This window comes from Oryctolagus cuniculus, chromosome 12 (assembly GCF_964237555.1).
Source record: "Oryctolagus cuniculus chromosome 12, mOryCun1.1, whole genome shotgun sequence".
In the NCBI taxonomy this organism is placed as follows: domain Eukaryota; kingdom Metazoa; phylum Chordata; class Mammalia; order Lagomorpha; family Leporidae; genus Oryctolagus; species Oryctolagus cuniculus.
Genome location: NC_091443.1, coordinates 101181464 through 101201289, shown reverse-complemented (window position 1 = coordinate 101201289; position 19826 = coordinate 101181464). Strand labels below are relative to the sequence as shown.

Here is a 19826-nt window from a genome sequence, read left to right as displayed (position 1 = left end):
GTGCCAGCATCCCTTATGGGCACCAGTTCGAGACCTGGCTGCTCCGCTTCCAAACCAGCTCTCTGCTAATGGCATAGGATAGCAGTGGAAGATGGCCCAAGTCTTGGGCCCCTGCACCCACGTGGGAGACCTGGATGAAGCTCCTGGCTCCTGGCTTTGGCCTGGCCCAGCCCTGGTCTTTGTGGCTATTTCAGCATTGAACCAGTGGATGCAAGATTTCTCTGTGTCTTCCTTACCCCTATAACTCTGCTTTTCAAGTAAATAAAAAAATATATATCTTTAAAAAAGAAGAAAAGAAAGCAGCTGGGAACGTTATGGCTCACTTTAAAGATATTCCGACTCTCCACTGGCATCAAAGTGTTAAGTAGCAACCGGGCTCTGCACTCTGACCTTGGATCTTTTCTGAGCTAGCATTGTACGGTCCGGTCCTCTCTGGTGATGCTGGGGCAGCGGCACCACTTGTGGTCACAAGGGGACATCACCGGGGCCCTGCAGTGCCCTGTGCCGCTGAGCTGCACAGCCCAGGAGGTCGGGGGCTCCAGGCATTTTCTCTGGACGCACCCCATTGTAAGTCAGGGGGTAACTGTGGTCCCAGGTAGTCCAAGGACCTTATGTGCTGGGGCTGTGGAACTGCCTACTTCCCCTGCAAGGACGAGGCCCGGAGGCCAAGGGCAGGGCCCTGGGGTCAGCGTCACTGAAGGAGGAGCCGTGAAGGGGGCTGAAAAGAAGCCGCAGAGCTTGGGGGACATCCAGGAGAGGGGGTGACAGAGCGGAGGGGCCGCTTTCCAGGAGGGGGTGGGCCGTGTCGCATCGGAGAGCTCTGGAGAGGAAGCGGGGGACAGATGGTGGGGCTCAGCCGCCTGCGGGTCCCTGGAGACCGAGGTGAGTGCCCAGAGCGAGCCGAGGGCTTGGGGCAGGCCTGGCTTTGTTTCAGGGGAAGCAGAGTCCTGCATCGCGTTCAGGCTCCAGCTGAAAATGAATGGGGCTCGCAGGCTGGGAGCCGAGACAGCCCCCGGTGCCTCCACTAGGGCTGAGAACTGAACCCTGCCGGGCAGTCTTCCCTTCCTGGCCCTGCGCTCATCTGGACTTGCTCCATTGCACATCTGTCACCGGCTTCGCGGCCCCCGGGAACGGCCCCTGACAGGGAACTGACTGCAAAGTCCTCTTCCTGCCTCGTGATGGCTCCCTGCCTCCTGGAGGAGCCCTAGTGTGGGCGGGTTGACGTCACCACCCGGGAGTGAGACGTGGAGAGCAGCACGGACCAGTGCCATCTAGTCGGCGCATCCTCTTGGTCACGTAAGCACTGCAGGGACTGGGCCGGGCTGGGAGGGGACCCGGCTGCAGAATTGGGACCAATGGAGATTTGCTATCTGTGAGTTGGGCATTTTTGGTGGAAGGGAAGCTGTGTTTGGGGATTATATGGTGATTGGGGAGGAAAAGAGAAGGGAACAGAAGAGAGAAGACCCCCCCAACTTTTTTTCCTAATATTTACTTATTTATTTGAAAGGCAGAGTTACAGAGAGAGACACACACAGAGAGGGAGGGATCTTTCACATGCTGGCTCACTCCCCAGATGGCCACAATGGCCAGGGCTGGGCCAGACCGAAGCCAGGAGCCAGGAGCTCCTTCCAGGTCTCCCAAGTGGGTGCAGGGGCCCAAGGACTTGGGCCATCTTCTACTGCTTTCCTAGGCCACAGCAGAGAGCTGGATCAGAAGTGGAGCAGCCAGGACTTGAACCAGTGCCCACATGGGATGCTGGCACTGCAGGTGGAGGCTTTATCTGCTATGCTACAGCGCTGGCCCCGACCCCCACTTATCTGAAGTGGGACGTTTAATCCTGAATGAAGTCTGTGTGGTCAGTGTGACCTCACAGCCCAGGAAGCGCCCCTGGGGCCTGCCGCACCTGAGACAACAGCAGCCCAAGGCAGTGTGGCTGTGGGGAAGGGAAGGAAGTGCCACATGGTAGTCCTACTACGTGCCTGCTACGAGGTCCCACTATGTGCCACGTGCCCCGTGTGTGCTGACTCATTGATCCTCAAAGCAGCCGAGGTGCCTGTAACCGTCTCCATGGAGGCCATGGGGAGTGGGCTACCTGCCCCCCCGCCACACACCTGTTGCACCTGCTGGCCCCAGGAAGGCTGCCAGGCGCTGCTGGGACCCTGAGTGGCAGTGCTGGTGGCTTGTTTCTCTGCACTCAGGTGATGTCTGTGGCCCTCCTGATGCCTTTGTTGGGAGGGGTGATTGCATCACAAAGGGGGGTCTACATGAATGGGATCAGTGCCCTTTTAAGAAAGGCCGAGAGAGCCCCCTCCCCCACTCCGTGCTCAGCCCAATCTACTGTGCCAGCACCTTGAACTTGGACGTGCTGCCTCCAGCACTGGGAGAAGCAACCTTCTGTTTCCAAGCCACTCCACATATGGCTTTCATTACAGCAGCCCAGATGGACCTGGAGCATCCCTTTCACGCAAAAGCCAAGTACAGTAAGTCCTGCCATGGCTTTGCTGTAGCCTGGCCGAGGGCGACGGACAAGCCGACCCAGCCAGGGGCCCGCCGTGTGACCCTGCACTGTGCTCCAGGCTCCGGCCACGTTGAGGGTTAGAGAGTCCCTAGGGAGAGGCTCTGCTTCCTGCAGATGGGCTGGTCCCCAGCTCAGCAGGAAGCAGCCTGGATTCTGAACATGTGCAGCAGTTCAGCGAGGGCTAGACCAGGCTGAAGCTGGCCAGCGGCTGTGTCTAGGTACAGTGGCTCATGGGGGGATGGGGAGAAGCCTGAGGCTCCCGTTCAACTCGGCACCCAGCAAAGCTAACCCGTCTGGAGGGTGTGCGAGGGGGGGGGGGGAGAAAGAGAAATGCTCACAAGGGGACTTCAAAAAGTTCATAGAAAATGGAATTCAAAGATACTTATTTTGGTGCAAGGCAATTTTGAAATCCATGCATAGTTTTTTCATCATCCTCATGTCCACACACCTTCTGAGACCCCTGCCCACGTGCGGGTGGGTGTGAGTGACATTTCGTGATGAGTGAGTCTTTATGGAACAAGAATTCTGCGGCCCTGGGGCATGTCTTTTGTCTTCCGTACCCCCTCGGCTGGCCTGGCTCTGCTAAGGACACCATCAGCCAACCACTGACCAGGAATTGGTCCAGAGGACAAGAACCCCCGCCCTGCCCCACCTCCACCCTGCCCTGCCCTGCCTCCACCCTGCCTCAGGGGGCCAGGGGGTTGCTAGTGTTTGGCCGGGAAGCCAAGGATGCTTGATGCACACCCCACCTCATTTCTTTCTCTCTTCACTCCACGTCCAATCTCTAAGTCTTTTGCCACCTTTGAAATGTTTTGAAATGATCTGGGTGTTTTTGGTATATGAGGGGTTTAATGCCAGCTCTGCTCCCAAGGCCCTGGGCCATGCGGGATCGGAGCCCCTGCCAGCCCGGACAGCCTGGGAATCCACGGCTCTAAGGGGCGACTGGGAGGGGAGGCGCTATGAGCAGGTGCGTGCACGTCGTTCCAGAAGCGGAGGAAGACAGGAGGGAGCAGCCCACCTGGCGAGGGAGAGGACCCCGCCAGGACAGGAGAGGAGCAGGGGCCCTGAGGCTGCAGCTTAGCCGCCCAGTGCCCCCTCCCTGCTTCTTTGGCCAACAAAGCTTTCATCGCTCTTTGGGAAACCACCCTCCTCCTCCTCCGGCTCACGGGCTCCGGGATGGGACAAAGTTATGCTCATCCTTCCGGGTTCTAGTTCAGGCTATGCGCTGAGCCTGCCAAGAAGAGCCCACACTGGACTTCGTGCTTGAGCTAATGGGAATCAATCAATCTCTCTCTCTCTCTCTCTCTCTCTCTCTGGCATTTGGAATATGAATCAAAGGATGGAAGATCTCTCTTGTCTATCATTGGCCTCCCTATCTCTGCCATTGCTGTTTCCTGTGGCAGGTGTGCTGTCAGCAGCACCCTGACCTATACTGGAGCCCCAAACACTCACCTGGTGCACAAGGGAGCCCTGCAAATGTTGCTACTCACAGGTCCTACAGGAGCCGGCTGCCTTGTTTTCCATACGGGGGCTAACAGAGCCGCCTCCCCCTAAGAAATGCCCCTTTAAATCATGCATTGCAAAGGATTCTTCCACTCAACCTTCAAGGGTGAGCACACAAGACCCCAGTCCTTCCAACTGCAATATCCCAAGCTATGATCTTAGTGATTGGCTGAAAGATGGTCACGGGACCCAAGGCAACCAATCCAAATTCTGCCCTGGAGGTTTTCTTTTAATTTTTATTCATTTGTTTATTTGAAAGATAGGCAGACAGATCTCTCATCCATTGGTTTACTCCCCTAATGCCTGCAATAGCCAGGGTAAGGTCACACCAGGAACTCAATCCAGGTCTCCCATGTGGGTAGCAGGGACCCACCTTGACCCACCTTGAACCATCACCTGCTGTCTCCCAGGGTGCACTTTAGCAGGAAGCTGGAATCAGGAGCATAGCTGGGAGTGAGCCCAGGCCCTCTGATAGGGGATATGGGCGTTCCAAGCAGCGTCTTTTTTTTTTTTTTTTTTTAAGATATATTTATCTAAAAGTCAGAGTTACAGAGAGATGGAGGGACAAATCTTCCATCCACTGGTTCACTCCCCAGATGGCCACAATGACCAGGGCTGGGCCAGGCTGAAGCCAGGAGCCAGGAGCTTGTTCCAGGTCTCCCACTTGGTGCAGGAACTCAAGCACCTGGGGCTGTCTCCATTGCTTTCCCAGGCTCATTAGCAGGAGTTGGATCAGAAGAGAAGCAGCTGGGACTCGAACAGGTGTCTACCATGGCATGCCGGCATCGCAGGCAGCACCAGCCCCCCCAAAGAGCATCTTAATCCCTGTGCCAAAAGCCTGCTCTGCCCCAGGATTTTTCAAACTTGGGCCGCCCAAAAAGAATCCTGGTTCTGGGTGGCCTGCTGTAGAAATGAGCATGCAGTGTTGCTGGGGTCTGGGAGAATCCGGAACTGAGAGAAACTGACACCAAGGGGTCAGCAGGGACTCAGGGTCTAGGATTTTGAGCCTGGAGGCTCTGGGCCAGGTTCCAGCCTTTGCCAGCTCCGCCTGGCCCTTCCCTTCTCCTCCCTTTACAGCAAGTTGCAGAGGTGGGTGTTGTGGCACAGTGGTAAGAAGCCGCTTGGGACACCCACGTTCCATCTTGGAATGCCCCAGGCTGCATGTACGACCCGACTTTTTGCTAACGCCCATCCTGGGGCATTTCTTGCATTACTGGCATTCCATACCAGGGTGCCCCACTCCTGATCCAGCTCCCTGTCAGTGTACCTGGGAAGGCGGCAGAAGATGGCCCGAGTGCTTGGGCCCCTGCATCCAGACCAGGATGGAGTTCCCTGCTCCTAGCTTTGGACTGGCCCAGCCCTGGCTGCTCCAGGCACTTAGGAAGTGAACCAGCAGATGGAAAATCAATCTCTCTCTCTCTCTCTCTCCCTCTGCCTTTCAAATAAATAAATAAGTCTTTTAAAAAAAGATTAATCCACACCCTGGGAAGCAGCAGGTAATGGCTCAAGTGCTTGGGCCCCTGCCACCCATGTGTGGGCGCCCGGCTTCAGTTTGGCCCAGCTCCAGCTGTTGCTGGCATCTGGGGAGGAAATTGGTGGATGGAAGATCTCCCTCGGTTGCTCTGCCTTTCAACTAAATAGAAATGAATACATAAATAAATGAAGTTTAAAGCAAGTTGGGAATGGGCTTTTGCCACGTGTAACCAAACAGTCCTAAGGAATATCATTTCTTCTAATCAGGGAGAAGGCAGACGCCCTAAGTCAAGGGCAAGGCCTAAGGAGAGGGCTCTGATGCCCACCCTGAGTGGGGGATAACAGTGTGAGGGACTTCGGGAAGTCGGGGAAACGGAATTCAAAGGTCAGTTTATTTCGGTACTGAAGGTTTTTTTAACTCCATGCCTTGCTTTTTCATGATACACATTTTCCAGAAACTTCTTGAAGACCCCCGTATTTTCCCCACAGGCCTGGCACAGACTCCTCTTCCGGGACTGGCGGCTGCCAGCGTGATTTCCTGCGCTTCCCCCTCCCTGTTCCACGCAGGTCTCGGGGGCAGAAGGGGACGAAGCAGTTACGAATGGCCATGGCCTTCGCTTACAGCCTGTGTCTGGCTCTTGGCGCTGGGGAGGTTTGCAGAAAGACGAGCTTAGCCCTGCTACAAGGCCAGAGAGCAAGGCCAGCCATGTGGGAGCCCAGCGCTCAGCCCAGCCTCCCAGCAGGCACAGAGAGACTGCCCAGGGGCCACAGCACCACCATTTATTCACTTCATCCATTTGCCACGCACGTGGGAGCTCCTGGCTCCTGGCTCCCAGATGGAGCTCCTGGCTCCTGGCTTTGGCCTGGCCCAGCCCTGGATATTGTGAACATTTGGGGAGTGTCCCAGCAGATGGAAGATTCTCTCTCTCTCTCTCTCTCTCTCTCTCTCTCTGCCTCTTTCTCTATCTCTGTGTCTCTGTCTTTCAAATACATACATAAATCTATTTTTTTTTAATGAAGGGAAAGAAAGAAGACAGAAAGAGAGAGAAGTGACATCCAAGGCTTGACCTCAAATAGCTGGAGGCAGCCACAGCCATCAGGGCAGAAGCAAGCGACCAGCTCCATGTGGGTCAGCTCAGGCCCCGGCTCCTGTGAGCACCGGGACTTCCTGGCCTATGGCCGCTGCCTCCTTGCCAGGTGCACCCTGGCTCCACCTGGCTGTGATCTTCCCACTCATCCCAAAGCTCCAGGCTGGTCCCTGTGGGCTCCTTATTTACTGGGGCTTGAACCCAGATGTCTCAGCCTGGTGTTAAGACCCTTGAGGGGCTGGCACTGTGGCCTAGTGGGTAAAGCCACCACTTGCAGTGCCGTCATCCCATATGGGCGCTGGTTCAAGTCCTGGCTGCTCCACTTCTGATCCAGCTCTCTGCTGTGGCTTGGGAAAGCAGTAGAAGATGGCCCAAGTGCTTGGGGCCCTGTACTCTCATGGGAGGCCCAGAAGAAGCTCCTGGCTCCTGGCTTCAGCCTGGCCTTGCCCTGGCTGTTGCAGACATTTGGGGTGAACCAGAAGATGGAACATATCTCTCTCTTTCTCTCTCTCTAACTCTGCCTTTCAAATAAATAAGTAATTCTTAAAAAAAAAAAAAAAAAAAAAAAAAAAAGACCCTTGAAGACAGAGGCCCCGCTGTGCCCTGGGTGCTGGCCAGCCGGCTGTCACCTCCACGTTCAGCCCAGCATCACGTGACCCCCCGTCTATCTGTCTAGGCCCTGAACTTCCGGTCCGAAGCCACCTCTCCCAGAGGCTTCCTCCACGCCCCATGGTACAGACCACCTCTCCCACCCCAGGCTCTTCCCTCCGCACCTCGCTCCCTACTCTGGGCTGTGCTGCGCCTGTCTCCCCAGCCTGGGAAGCTCAGGCCTGGAAGCGACTCTCACTGCCCTGGTGGACACCTGGGGGATACATGTGTGAAGGGAGCAGCCCCTGGCCCTGGCGGGGGACAGTGCTCGGGGTCCTGGGCTGGGGGGTGGCTGACACAGAATCTTCCTGACACAGACCCAGCCCCAGAAAACCTGATGATGGTCAAGGGGCCAAGCAGACTCCCGCAAAGGGAGGACCCCAGTCCCTTCCCTCTCCTCCCCATCAGTCCCACTTGGAGCACTGGACACGCCCCAGGGAGCCTGCTGGCCACGCAGGCACCGAGGCTCCTAGGTCAGGGCCAGCAGTCAGGAGGAGGGTCTGGACCCATGACCGGGCTTGGTCCCAGCCCAGAAGTCTTTGGCCAAGGCTATGGCTTAGGCTGGAAGCCCTCTGGGTCTAATAGACCCAGCTGGGTCGGGAGGCTCCGGGAACAGGGGCCAGAGTCATGACCAAAGGCAGAAACCTCCAGAACACCAGGGTGTGGTCAGTGGGCCAGGCGGGCAGCAGCGATTTCTCTCTGGTTCCAGGGCATCAGTGACAGGAGGCTGGGCCCAGCTCCTGGGGGGTGGGGGTGGTGTGGGAGCCCCACTCTTTCTCTGCCCAGCCTCTGGAAGTAGAGCTTGAGCCTGGAGCGAGCCCATGGGTGTCAGGTGGGCCGAGTGCTTACTAACAAAGGCCTTTGGGTGCTCAAGCAGTTCCATCCACAGCCGCACAGTGGCCCGGGTTGCCATGTTGTAAGTCAAGGGCTGGGGCTCCCCCACTGGACAACCAGGTCTTGGAGACAGCATAGTAACTTCATCCCAATTTCCCCGTTAGTATTTGTGCATAACTTTTGTTAGAAGGAAGAAAAGAGGGAGGGAGAGAAAAGGGGCTATGGGCCCAGGAGGATGGAGCTATGGCTGGTGGCAGTGCAAATACAGGTGGGCTTCCTGGCAGAGGTGGTCCAAGAGGGGCATGAAAGGAGGGGCACCCAAGACCAAGGCTTCCTGGAAACAGCCCTGTGTGGGCCCAGAGTCCCTGCAGCAGGGGGCGGGCCCACGCCCCCAACCTCTATACCTTGTTCCCACCTCCGGCATCCTATCAGTTGGAGTTCATGGTTAAGAGAACAGAAACAGGAATAGATCTCTTTTGCAGATTTTACAAAACATAGCCAGAACCTATCACTCAGCTGACACCTCGCTGAACCCCTCCCAGGCCCCTGGGGCCCACGCCTGCCCCCTGGCTTGGCTCGCCACTGGCTGGAGGCCTCTGTGCAGTGGCCACCAACACCCCTTGCGCCCAGAGTCGAGCTGACCTGAAAGGCAAAGACGTCCTTGACCAGGGTCTCGCCGAACACAAAGCTGGAGCCGGCTTCCGTGTAGCTGAGAAAGACCTGGAAGGAAAACACAGCAAACTGAGCCAGAGGTGAGGGCAGGCAGGCAGCAGCGAGGGCACCGCGCACGGCCTGAGACCCAGGCTGGGGTGAGCAGGCGCCTGGCCTGCCGCGGTGCCTTCCCCCAGCGCAGCGAGAGAGGGCGGCCAGGCCCAGGCAGCTGGCCGGTGTCGGGCATTTGTTCCTCTGACCACGTCCTGCAGAAGAGACAGCTCGGTCAACCTGAGAGACGTTCTCCAAGATGAGACAATGTGTGCTCAGTCCCAGACAACCAGTGGCACAGCCTTCCCCAGTCTTGCCCCCGTCCCAGGCTCTTGGCCTTGCTGTGTGTCTACAGAAGCTCTGTGTTCTGGTCTTCAACTGGCATCATGACTGCTGAGACAATTCACTGTTTTTTTTTTTTTTTTGGTCCGGACCTCAATGTTCCCATCTCTAAAATGGGGCCAGGACCGGAGCAGCAACTCTCAGAGTTTTCCTCTCAGGGGAGCCCAGGCCTGCTGCACCCCGAACGGAGCTCCAGCAAATGCAAGCAGTGAGAGGGGTGAGACAGGACTGACCTTAGGTTTTCAACCATTTACATTGTACATCATGGGATGGGCGTGGTCAGCCTTGTCGCTAAAATGCCTCCCGCAGCCCACAGGGGAGTGCCTGGGTTCCATGCCCAGCCCAGCTCCTGACTCCAGCCTCCTGCTAACGCAGACCCCAGGAGGTGGCCTTGATGACTCAACTGCTTGGGTTCCGGCCACTCGTGTAGGAGATCTGAACTGGGTTCCCGGCTCTGGCTCTAGTCCTGGCGTTTGGGGAATGAACCAGCAAATAAGAGCGCGCACGCACTTGCTCTCTCTCTCTCTCTCTCTTTCTCTCTCTCTATCTCCCCTCTCAAATAATTTTTTAAAACTAAATCATGATGGGGGCTGGCACTGTGGTGGAGCGGGTTAACACCCTGGCCTGAAGTGCCGGCATCCCATATGGGCACCGGTTCGAGTCCTGGCTGCTCCACTTCCGATCGGGCTCTCTGCTATGGCCTGGGAAGGCGGTGGAAGATGGCCCGAGTCCTTGGGCCCTTGCACCTGCATGGGAGACCCGGAAGAAGCTCCTGGCTCCTGGCTTTGGATCGGCACAGCTCTGGCCCTTGCAGCCATTTGGCCAGTGACCCAGCAGATGGAAAAACTCCCTCTCTCTCTGTCTCTGCCTCTCTGTAACTCTGCCTTTCAAATAAATAAATAAATCTTAAAAAAAAAAAAAAGTAAATTATCATGGTCGCGTAACAATGTGCATCACTTTGAAGACATTTAAAGACCGTTAAAATGGTAAATTTGATGTTACATATATTGTAACACAACAAAAAAAATACCTCCAGCAAACAGCTTGAGACATACACAGCATAAATAATTTTCAGCTTTTTAAGGCACTTTAACTCCAACTTGCTTACGACCACTACGGGCCAAATGCCATGGGCCCCAGGACCCCAAGAGGTCCCTCCCCATACCAAACCCGCTCCCAGGCCTGAGGGAAGCCGCCGTCACTCTGCCCGGACCCCAGCCCCCGACTTTGTGTGGGCCCCTTGTCTGCTCCTCCCTGCCACAACCCCCACCCAGGACCTCCCCCACACCCCCTGCTCTGGGCAGCCAGGCCCCGCACACACCTGGATCTGCTCGCCCAGCCACTGGAATGCAATAAATCCTGGCTCCGTTCTGATGACAAAGAGTCCAAGCACAAACTGTAGCCCAAGGCCCCAGGACACGGCCCGCCAAGACACCTGCCGAGAGAGAGAGAGAGAGAGACAGAGAGAGAGAGAGAGACAGAGAGAGAGGGAGAGAGGTCCTACTGAGCTCAGTCCCCCCTGGGGCACGCACAGGGAACACAGGGCTGCTGGCGCTGGGCCTGGCCAGGGCCTTGGACTCACTGTCCATGGCTTGGCTGTCTGGAACGCAGAAGCAGCCCCATGTTGGGCAGCAACGGGCACTGCTCCCCAAGGACCGTGTGTGCGTGGCCGGCCCTGAGCGTGTCCCGCCTCGGGATGTGGGCACAGCCTGCCAGGGCCCAGCTCAGTGAGGCCTCTGACTGCCCGGGGCCCCTACCATCTGACTGCTATCGCCGGTGCCCTGACCCCACTCGCTGTGCCCCCTCCTCAGCACTAGGCCATCCCTTAGCTCCCTGGGGCTGGGCTGCGGCCGGGGTCTTGCAACTCCAGGACCACCGCAGGCAGAACCAGGGCCAGGCAGCAGCCCCCCGCCCTCAGTGGCCAGCAGCACCCCAAGGGCATTTGAAATGCAGGGTGAAATGTTTTGTGACTCAGGAGGACCAGGTGGGGCCCGGGAATGGGTATCTAACAAGCCCCTGGTGCCGCAGCTTCCACTGCTGGTCTGAGAGCAGCCTGGGGGGGGGGGGGTCAGGCATTCATCCAGGGCCCCGGATCTCTGGGATGGAGAGGGAATGGCTCCTGAGCCACAGGGCTGAGGACCAGGCTTGGGCCAATGGAGGACACGTTGCCAAGGAGACAGAAGACCCCAGCCCCATCTCTCCAGGCAGTACAGGGAGACTCCCAGCACAGGGGGCATGTCCCCAAACACAGCCATCCACCCCAGGCAGGAGTCTCTGCCCAGCTCAGGGGGCTGGGGAGAGGCACGCACAGACTCCCAGCCCCCAGCACGCAAGAAGCACTCACAGCGCCATGATGCTTGGAGCAGGCAAAGAGCACGGCCACGAACACGCAGCTTCCCGCAAAGGACACGAGCTGCTCAGGCCGCCGGGAGGTGTCCAGGCACAGCCACAGGACCAGGGCCAGGGCGGCGGCCAGGGCCAGACACCTGCGGCGAGAGGCAGGCAGCCGTCACCCTGGGTCACTCACACACGCCGGGGACCCGAGACAGGGAGGAAGAGAGTACAGCACAGGCTCTGGGGCTTCATGCCGGGAAGGGCCAGTCTCGCTGTGTGACCTCAGGCAGCTCCCTAGCCTCTCTGAGTCAAGTCCCCTCCTTGGCCAAAAGAAGCTAAAGACCTGACACTCCCCACGGTTGCTGGGGTGACGAGACAGGAGCACGTGTGTGGCCAGTTTTTCCATGCGGGCACACGTGGGGACTCTCTCAGCAAGGACACCCAGCCCAGTCTCTGACCTGGGATGGCACAAGCCCCGCCTCCCAAATGCCTTGAAGCAATTAGGTCAGTCAGACCATGAGTCCTGTGCCCAAGACCAAGGACTGATCTGACCTTGACGGCAGCCGCTTGGTCCCCAGGGCTGGAGTTTGCGTATCTGAGGGGCCGCCGGCAGGGTAGGAGAGCTCGGGTCTGGGGGATCAGGTGTTGTGGGCCAAGCCCTGACCTGGTCATCAACTCATAGAGTACTGATGACAGCTACTGTGTACGAGCACCTACTAGGTGCCAGGTACCAGGTCGAGTGCTGAGAGACAGGTGCCTGGCCGGTTGTCACCAAGCGCCCATCACCTCGATCCACGTGAGCAGCATTTGCTCTATTGCGCTGTCTGCATACCTACCTGCTAGGTTTATTGGTGTCACTAAAAGGCACGCTTTGGGGGTGTTGCTTTTGTTGGTTTTTAATAGCTTCATTAGCGATACGACTGGCATGTATTACCGTCACACCTGGAAGGTCTCACATGCTTTGACGTAAGCATGCACTTCCGAAGCCATCGCCACATTCAAGACGGGGAACCATCACCCCCAAAGTGTCCTTGTGTCCTCCTGTAATCCCCTCTCTCCTCCCAAGCCCCCAGGCGACAACAGTTCTGTTTTCTAGGATGTTAAACAAAGCTGAATAGTACATACTCTGACTTCTTCCACCCCGTGGAATTATTTTGAGATTCCTCCAGGTTTTTGCCTGCATCAAGAGTTCATTCCTTTGGGTGCCGGATTCTGTCCCGGTTGCCCCTCTTCCAGGCCAGCTCTCTGCTGTGGCCAGGGAGTGCAGTGGAGGATGGCCCAAGTGCTTGGGCCCTGCACCCCATGGGAGACCAGGAGGAGGCACCTGGCTCCTGGTTTTGGATCGGCGCAGCGCACCAGCCGTAGCGGCCATTTGGGGAGTGAACCAACAGAAGGAAGACCTTTCTCTCTGTCTCTCTCTCACACTGTCTAACTCTGCCTGTCAAATAAATAAATTAAAAAAAAAGAGTTCACTCATTTTCATTGCCTAGCGGTGTTCCGTTGTGCGGGGATGCCGCCGCCTACCCGCCCAGTCACCTTTGGATGGATATCGAGGTGGTTTCCAGGTTTTACTGTTCCAGTAAAGCTGCTGCGAACATTCAAGGAAGCACCAGCGAGTCTTTGCAGGCGCCACACTTTCACTTCTCCCGCGGACCTACCTCGAAGTGCAATTGGCGGCCATACAGTAGGTCTAATTCTTTAAGAAATAGCTAAGGCTGGCATTGCGGCACAGCAGGTTAAGCAGGGGCTTGCAAGGCGGGCATCCCATGTCAGAACGCTGATTTGAGTCTTGGCTTCTCTGCTTTAGATCCAGCTCCCTGCTAATGCACCTGGGAAGGCAGCAGATAATGGCCTGCGAGCTCGGGCCCCTGCCACCATCATGGGGGATCTGGATGGAGTTCCTAGCTCCTGGCTTTAACCTGGCTCAGCTCTGCTTGTCATGGCCATTCTGGGGAGGGAAGCAGCAGATGGAAGATCTCTCTCTTTCATTCTCTCTCTGTCACTCTGCCTTTCAAATACATAAAATGAATCTTTTTTAAAAAATGAAAAAGAAAGACATTGCAGAACTGTTTTCCAAAGTGATTGTATGATTTTACAGTATGTCAGACTCACAGCTCCTCCCGGCCCCTGCTGGTGTGCAGTGTGGTCAGTCTTTAGAATGCCAGCCTTTTAGTGGGCACGTAGTTGTATCTCTTTATGGTTTCAGTTTGCGTTTTCCTAATGACAAATGATTTGGGCTTCTCAGCATGCGCTTCGTTGCCACTGATGTATCTGCTTTAATTAAATGTTCAAATCTGGAGCCCATTTTTTAAAAAGATTTATTTATTTGAAAGGAATAATTACAGAGAGGCAGAGGTCTTCCATCAGCTGGTTTACTCCCAAGATGGCTGCAGTGGCCAGAGCTGTGCCGATATGAAGCTAGGAGCCAAGAGTCTCTTCCAGGTCTCCTACTTGGGTGCATGAGCCCAAGGACTTGGAGCCCATTCTTAAATTGAGTTGCTTTTGTTACTACTGAGTTTTGAGAGGTCTTTATCTATGGTGGATAACATTCTTTGTCAGATACGTGATTTGCAAGGCTTCCCTCCTGGTTGTAGCTCATCCATTGATTCTCTCAATAACAACCTTGGAAGAACAGTTTGTGGTTCTGACCAAGCGCAATTTATCTCTTTCTTTCTTTCTTTCTTTCTTTCTTTCTTTCTTTCTTTCTTTCTTTCTTTCTTTCTTTCTTTCCTTCCTTCCTTCCTTCCTTCCTTCCTTCCTTCCTTCCTTCCTTCCTTCCTTCTTTCTTTCTTTCTTTCTTTCTTTCTTTCTTCCTGCCTTCCTGCCTTCCTGCCTTCCTGCCTTCCTGCCTTCCTGCCTTCCTGCCTTTCTCTCTCTCTCTTTCTTTCTTTCTTTCTTTCTTTCTTTGACAGGCAGAGTGGACAGTGAGAGAGACAGAGAGAAAGGTCTTCCTTTGCTGTTGGTTCACCCTCCAATGGTCGCTATGGCCGGCGCACCACGCTGATCTGAAGCCAGGAGCCAGGTGCTTATCCTGGTCTCCCATGGGGTGCAGGGCCCAAGCACTTGGGTCATCCTCCACTGCACTCCTGGGTCACAGCAGAGAGCTGGACTGGAAGAGGAGCGACCAGGACAGAATCTGGCACCCCGACCGGGACTAGAACCCAGTATGCCGGTGCCACAGGTGGAGGAGGATTAGCCTAGTGAGCTGTGGTGCCGGCCAATTTATCCATTTCTTTAATGGATTCTGATTTTGGTTTTGTAGCTAAGAAGTAGATACTGGCCAGCGCCATGGCTCACTAGGCTAATTTTCCACCTGCAGCGCTGGCACACCAGGTTCTAGTCCCGGTCGGGGCGCCGGATTCTGTCCCGGTTGCTCCTCTTCCAGGCCAGCTCTCTGCTGTGGCCCGGGAGTGCAGTGGAGGATGGCCCAGGTGCTTGGGCCCTGCACCCCATGGGAGACCAGGAAGAGGCACCTGGCTTCGGATTGGCGCAGCGTGCCAGCTGCAGCGGCTACTTGGGGGATGAACCAACGGCAAAGGAAGACCTTTCTCTCTGTCTCTCTCTCTCTCACTGTCTAACTGCCTGTCGAAGAAGAAGAAGAAGAAGAAGAAGAAGAAGAAGAAGAAGAAACTTCAGTCAAGGTCAGAAAGGATTTCTTCCATGCTTTTGTCTTGACACTGTTTTACCATTTTCCAGCTGGGTTATTTGTCTTTATTGCAAAGTTGTGATTCTGGCTACAACTTCTTTATCAAACTCATGATTTGCAAACGATTTCTCCCATTCTGTGGGCGGTCTTTTACTTTATTGGCAGTGTCTTTGAATCAAAAACTTTTTAGTTGCTATGAGCCCAGATGATCTGCAGGCATTTTTCTAAACAAAACTTTCTATCAATCCTTTGAGCGGAAAACCACTAGCCATGATTCCTCATTTGCAATTTTGATCACTGCAAAAATAAATACTTTTGAGTAGGGAAAAGACGAGCTGACTCTGACCACAGGAAGAAAACAGAAAAAAAAGGGAAGAAACTGCATTCCGGGCGGACGCATGGAGAGAAGCTTGCTATGGAAATTCTACAAAAAGAACAAAGTGGCCGGCGCCGCGGCTCAATAAACTAATTCTCCACCTAGTGGCACTGGCACACCGGGTTCTAGTCCCGGCCGGGGGCGCCGGATTCTGTCCCGGTTGCCCCTCTTCCAGGCCAGCTCTCTGCTGTGGCCCGGGAGTGCAGTGGAGGATGGCCCAAGTGCTTGGGCCCTGCACCCCATGGGAGACCAGGAGAAGCACCTGGCTCCTGCCTTCGAATCAGCGCAGTGCGCCGGCCGCAGCGCGCCAGCCGAGGCAGCCATAGGAAGGTGAACCAACGGCAAAGGAAGACCTTTCTCTCTGTCTCTCTCTCACTATCCACTCTGCCTGTCAAAAAAAAAAAAAAAAAAGAAGAAGAAGAAGAAGAAGAAGAAGAAAGTGCCGTGGAGCAGCGGGGACAACAGAGCCATGCAGCAGCGTCAGGATGCCACCGGCACTGCCACAGCTGGTGTGGGGGGAGTACATCCTTGGAGCAAGGCACACTGCAACCAGCAGGGAGGAAACACCATATTAATAAAGCGAGCAGAAGCTGCTGTGGTCCGTGCACAACTGGGAGATCTTATTGGAGGGATAAATTCACTGTCCCCACTGACTTGGAGCCTGGCCTGGAAGGGGGCAGGGTGCCCACTCAGGCCCATGAAGCGCTCCCCTCCCCTCACCCTACCAAGGCTCCCAGACTCGATTTGCCAAGGCAGAGCACCGATCAATCCCTCTCAATGACACAGCTGTCTCTGGGAATGCCTTCACACACAGGAGAGGCTTGTGAGGCTGAGAGTAGATCTGCTCCCTGGGACTCTGGGAGACCTGTGCTCTGTGACTGTGTGATGGGGCATGCGCATGCGATAGGGTTGGCTGGGTCTCTGGGCAGTCTCTGTGTCTGGCTGCAGAGGCTCAGGGTTCACACTCACACTAAGGACTGCGCAGATCCATTGAGAGGTTCATGCACCTGCATGGGTGAGGTGCTAGGCACTGTGGGCTCAGCCTGGGTGGTTGAGTCACCTTGGGGCTGTGATCATGCCAGCCACTATGTGATCATACCCTGCCCCCACCGTGACAGAGATCTAACTCGCTCAACTTGGGTGCCACCCTAGACTCTTGCCCTGCCCTTGAGCACTGGCTGGAGCTCCCTGGCCCCACCCAGCACATGCCTCTGGATATCCACTGAAGGTATTCCACTAAGCCACAGAGACATATTCCAAAGAGGAAACCAACAAGTGTTTCCCAAATGCCTAAACATAAATGTAGAAATACAAGAAACATGAACAAGGAAAACAATATGACTCCCCCAAAGGAACCCAATAGTACATCAACATTTGAATGTGAAGATGAACAGGTTGATAACATGCCTGCAAAGGAATTCAAAAGAAAGACCGTAAGATTACTCAAGAACACAGAGAAACAAATGCAGGAGCTAAAGAAATCCATATACAACATGGATCAAAAATTCTGCTGGGAGATAGAGATACTGAAGAGAAATCAAACTGGAATATTAGAAATGAACAATTCAATATGTCAAATTAAAAACAGAGTGGAAAGTTTTAGCAACAGACTCGTGAAGCAGAAGAGAGAATATCCAAGCTAGAAGATAAATCTTTGGAAATAGATAAAGATGAGGACAAGGATGAGGAAGAAGAGGAGGAGGAAGAGGAAGCAGAGGAAGAAGAGGAAGGAGAAGAAGAAGGAGAAAAAGAAATTAGAAAAACTGAAAATAGGGTTCAGATTTATGGGATACTATCAAACAACCCAACATATAGATCTTAGGAGTTCCTTGGTGGAAAGAGAGTGGATTAGAAGGTCTATTCAGTGAAATAACAGCAGAAAACTTCCCTTATTTGGAGAAGGATATGGACATCCAAGTACAAGAAGCACATAGAACTCCTAATAGACAAGACCAGAAAAGATCTTCACCACAACACATTGTAGTCAAAGTTTCAACAGCAAAACAAAAAGGAAAGATTCTAAAATGTGCACAAGAGACACTAGATTACCTTCAGAGGTATTTGTTACCCCAATTAGACTAATAGCTGATTTCTCATCAGAAACTCTACAGGCTAGGAAAGAATGGAGAGACATTGTCCAAGTCCTAAAAGAAATAAAAAACTGTCAGTCCAGAATACTGTACCCATAAAATCTCTCATTTATAAATGACAGTGAAACAAAGACCAAAAACAAACAGAAATGGAGAGAATTTGTCAGCACTCGTCCATTCTTATAAATGATACTTAAGGATGTGCCATGCACAGAAACAGAGAAAGATAGTCATTATTGTCGCTCCTCCACGAAGAGGGGGAGCGACATAATGGTGCCGTGACTCGGATAGGAAACTTAGGAGGGAAGAAATGGGAAGAAGTGGAAAATACCGGAGAGAGAGACTAGCAAAGAGCCTAGGGAAAAGCCGGACAGAAAAGGTGCCGGAAGAAGCTATCAAAAGCCTAGGCATAGACTCGGATATGGACTGTGGGAAAGAAGTTAGGATTTAAAGTGAAAGCAAGAAGAAACTTAGATACGGACTGCAGGTTGAAAGTGAAAGTGAAACCTATAAGAAACTTAGACTTGGATACGGACTGTGGGGAGAGGCCAGGAGAAATGAGAGAGGAATATTGTTGGAAGAAAACTTAGGGAAACATACCGGGTAGAGAAAAATGTTAGGGAGGATGAAGCCGCGAGTGCAGGCCGAGGCGGAGACGTAAGCCAGCTTGGAATTCTTCAAGTCAGCCCGGGGAGCAAGAGGCGAAGATCTGGAACCAGAGGCAGAGACGTGGGCCGCCAGGTTGGAATTCACCAGGTTAGTCCGGGGAACTTGGATTGAATACCAGTGGCGGAAACGTGAGCTACGCTGTGTGATTCGCGGAAGCCGCCGCGTGCAGAGAGAGCACGGGGCATGAATAGATAGGGAACGCGGGGCTGGCACGAGGCCGTGGTGCGGGCGCGAAGTGCGTGGAGACCGCGGAGTGTGCGCGCGAAGCCGAGCCGTGCAGAGCCGGGAGCCCGCCGCAGGGCGGGCACGGGGAAGCCGCGCAGATGAGAGAAGCGCGGGCTGAAGTGGCTCAGAGCCGGGAAGCCGCCGAGAAGCAGCCTCGGGGCGGGCGCCGGGAAGCCGCAGGGATAAGAGAAACAGAAGTTTAGAAGTAAAATGAGAGAAATAGGAATGCTGGCAGATAGAAGTAAAATGGGAGAGATAGGAATGCCCGGAGATAGAGAAAAATAAAGCCTCCCCTCAACATGGCAATGAGAGAGCTTGGATTCGGTCTGCCTGATTAGGACGATGAGCACCTGCGGGCGGCTAGCAGCTTATGCGCCGCAGGTCACCAAAGACAGGCACGAATTAACATCAATAAGTCTCCCCACAATACCGCAATGAGAAGGCTTGGATTCGGTCTGCCTGATTAGTAAGGCGGTAAGCACCAGCAGGCAGCTCGACCAGAGTATGAGCTGCAGGTCACCGAAGATAGGCATGAATCAACACCAATAAGTCTCCCCACAATACGGCAATGAGAAGGCTTGGATTCGGTTTGCCTGATTGTTAGGGCTTGTAAGTACCTGCAGGCAGTTCTAGCAGAGTAGAGCATGCGCTGCAGGGCACTGAACTCAGGCACGCATCAGCGCCTAAAAACCTCCTCACAACATGGCGAAGAGAGGACCCGGATTCGGTTTGCCTGACTGGTAGGGCTTGTAAGCACCTGTGGGCAACTCTAGCAAGCAGAGCAGAGTGTGTGCCATGGGGCACCGAAGACAGGCGCATATCAACGCCAAAAATAAAAAGAAAGGGGGATCTGTGGGGAGCAACTCGGACTAGACTAAGTTACTGGAATTAAGACTTATTCTATGCATCTGCTCTCCCACAATATGGCGCTGAGAAGGGAAACAGCTTCTACACAGCTGCCTCCAGTTCAACCAATAAACTGTAGGAGCTGCTCCTGATTGGAGGAGAGCAGCGTACTCGGCGTGTGGGTAGCAGAGTTGGGATTGGCGGAAGAGGACTATAAAGGAGGAGAGAGACAACATGCACCAGGAACATCTAAGGGGAACATCTGAGGGAACACCTGTGCAGCCCCCGAGAGAGCCGGCCGGCGGTGTGCCGCTCCCCCGCGGAAGTGGGGAATGTGGCAGGGGGAACCGCCCTTCCACGGAGGTGGAAGGGTCGGTAGCCAACCCGGGAAGAACCAGCAGCAAACCCGGGGAGGGCCGAGCAGACAAAAGAACAGCGCAGGGTCCTGTGTCATTCCTCCACGAAGACGGGGAGCGACAATTATCATTAAAGAAGGTGAAGGCAGAATAATCTCCTAGTAAAAGTACAAAGA

The 19826-nt window shown here is 54.5% G+C and overlaps 1 protein-coding gene across 2 annotated transcripts in view; it reads right to left on the bottom strand.

Moving 5' to 3' along the window:
- Positions 1–19826, bottom strand: part of SLC28A1 (solute carrier family 28 member 1) — a 50881-nt gene that overhangs the window by 19260 nt on the left and 11795 nt on the right. For both annotated transcript variants that reach the window (XM_051834250.2, XM_017337565.3), the window contains exons 6-8: positions 11453–11594; positions 10430–10543; positions 8707–8784 (exon numbers count right to left, since the gene is read on the bottom strand). In XM_051834250.2, the coding sequence (XP_051690210.2) occupies positions 8707–8784; positions 10430–10543; positions 11453–11594 (334 nt within the window). The remainder of the gene's footprint in view (positions 1–8706; positions 8785–10429; positions 10544–11452; positions 11595–19826) is intronic.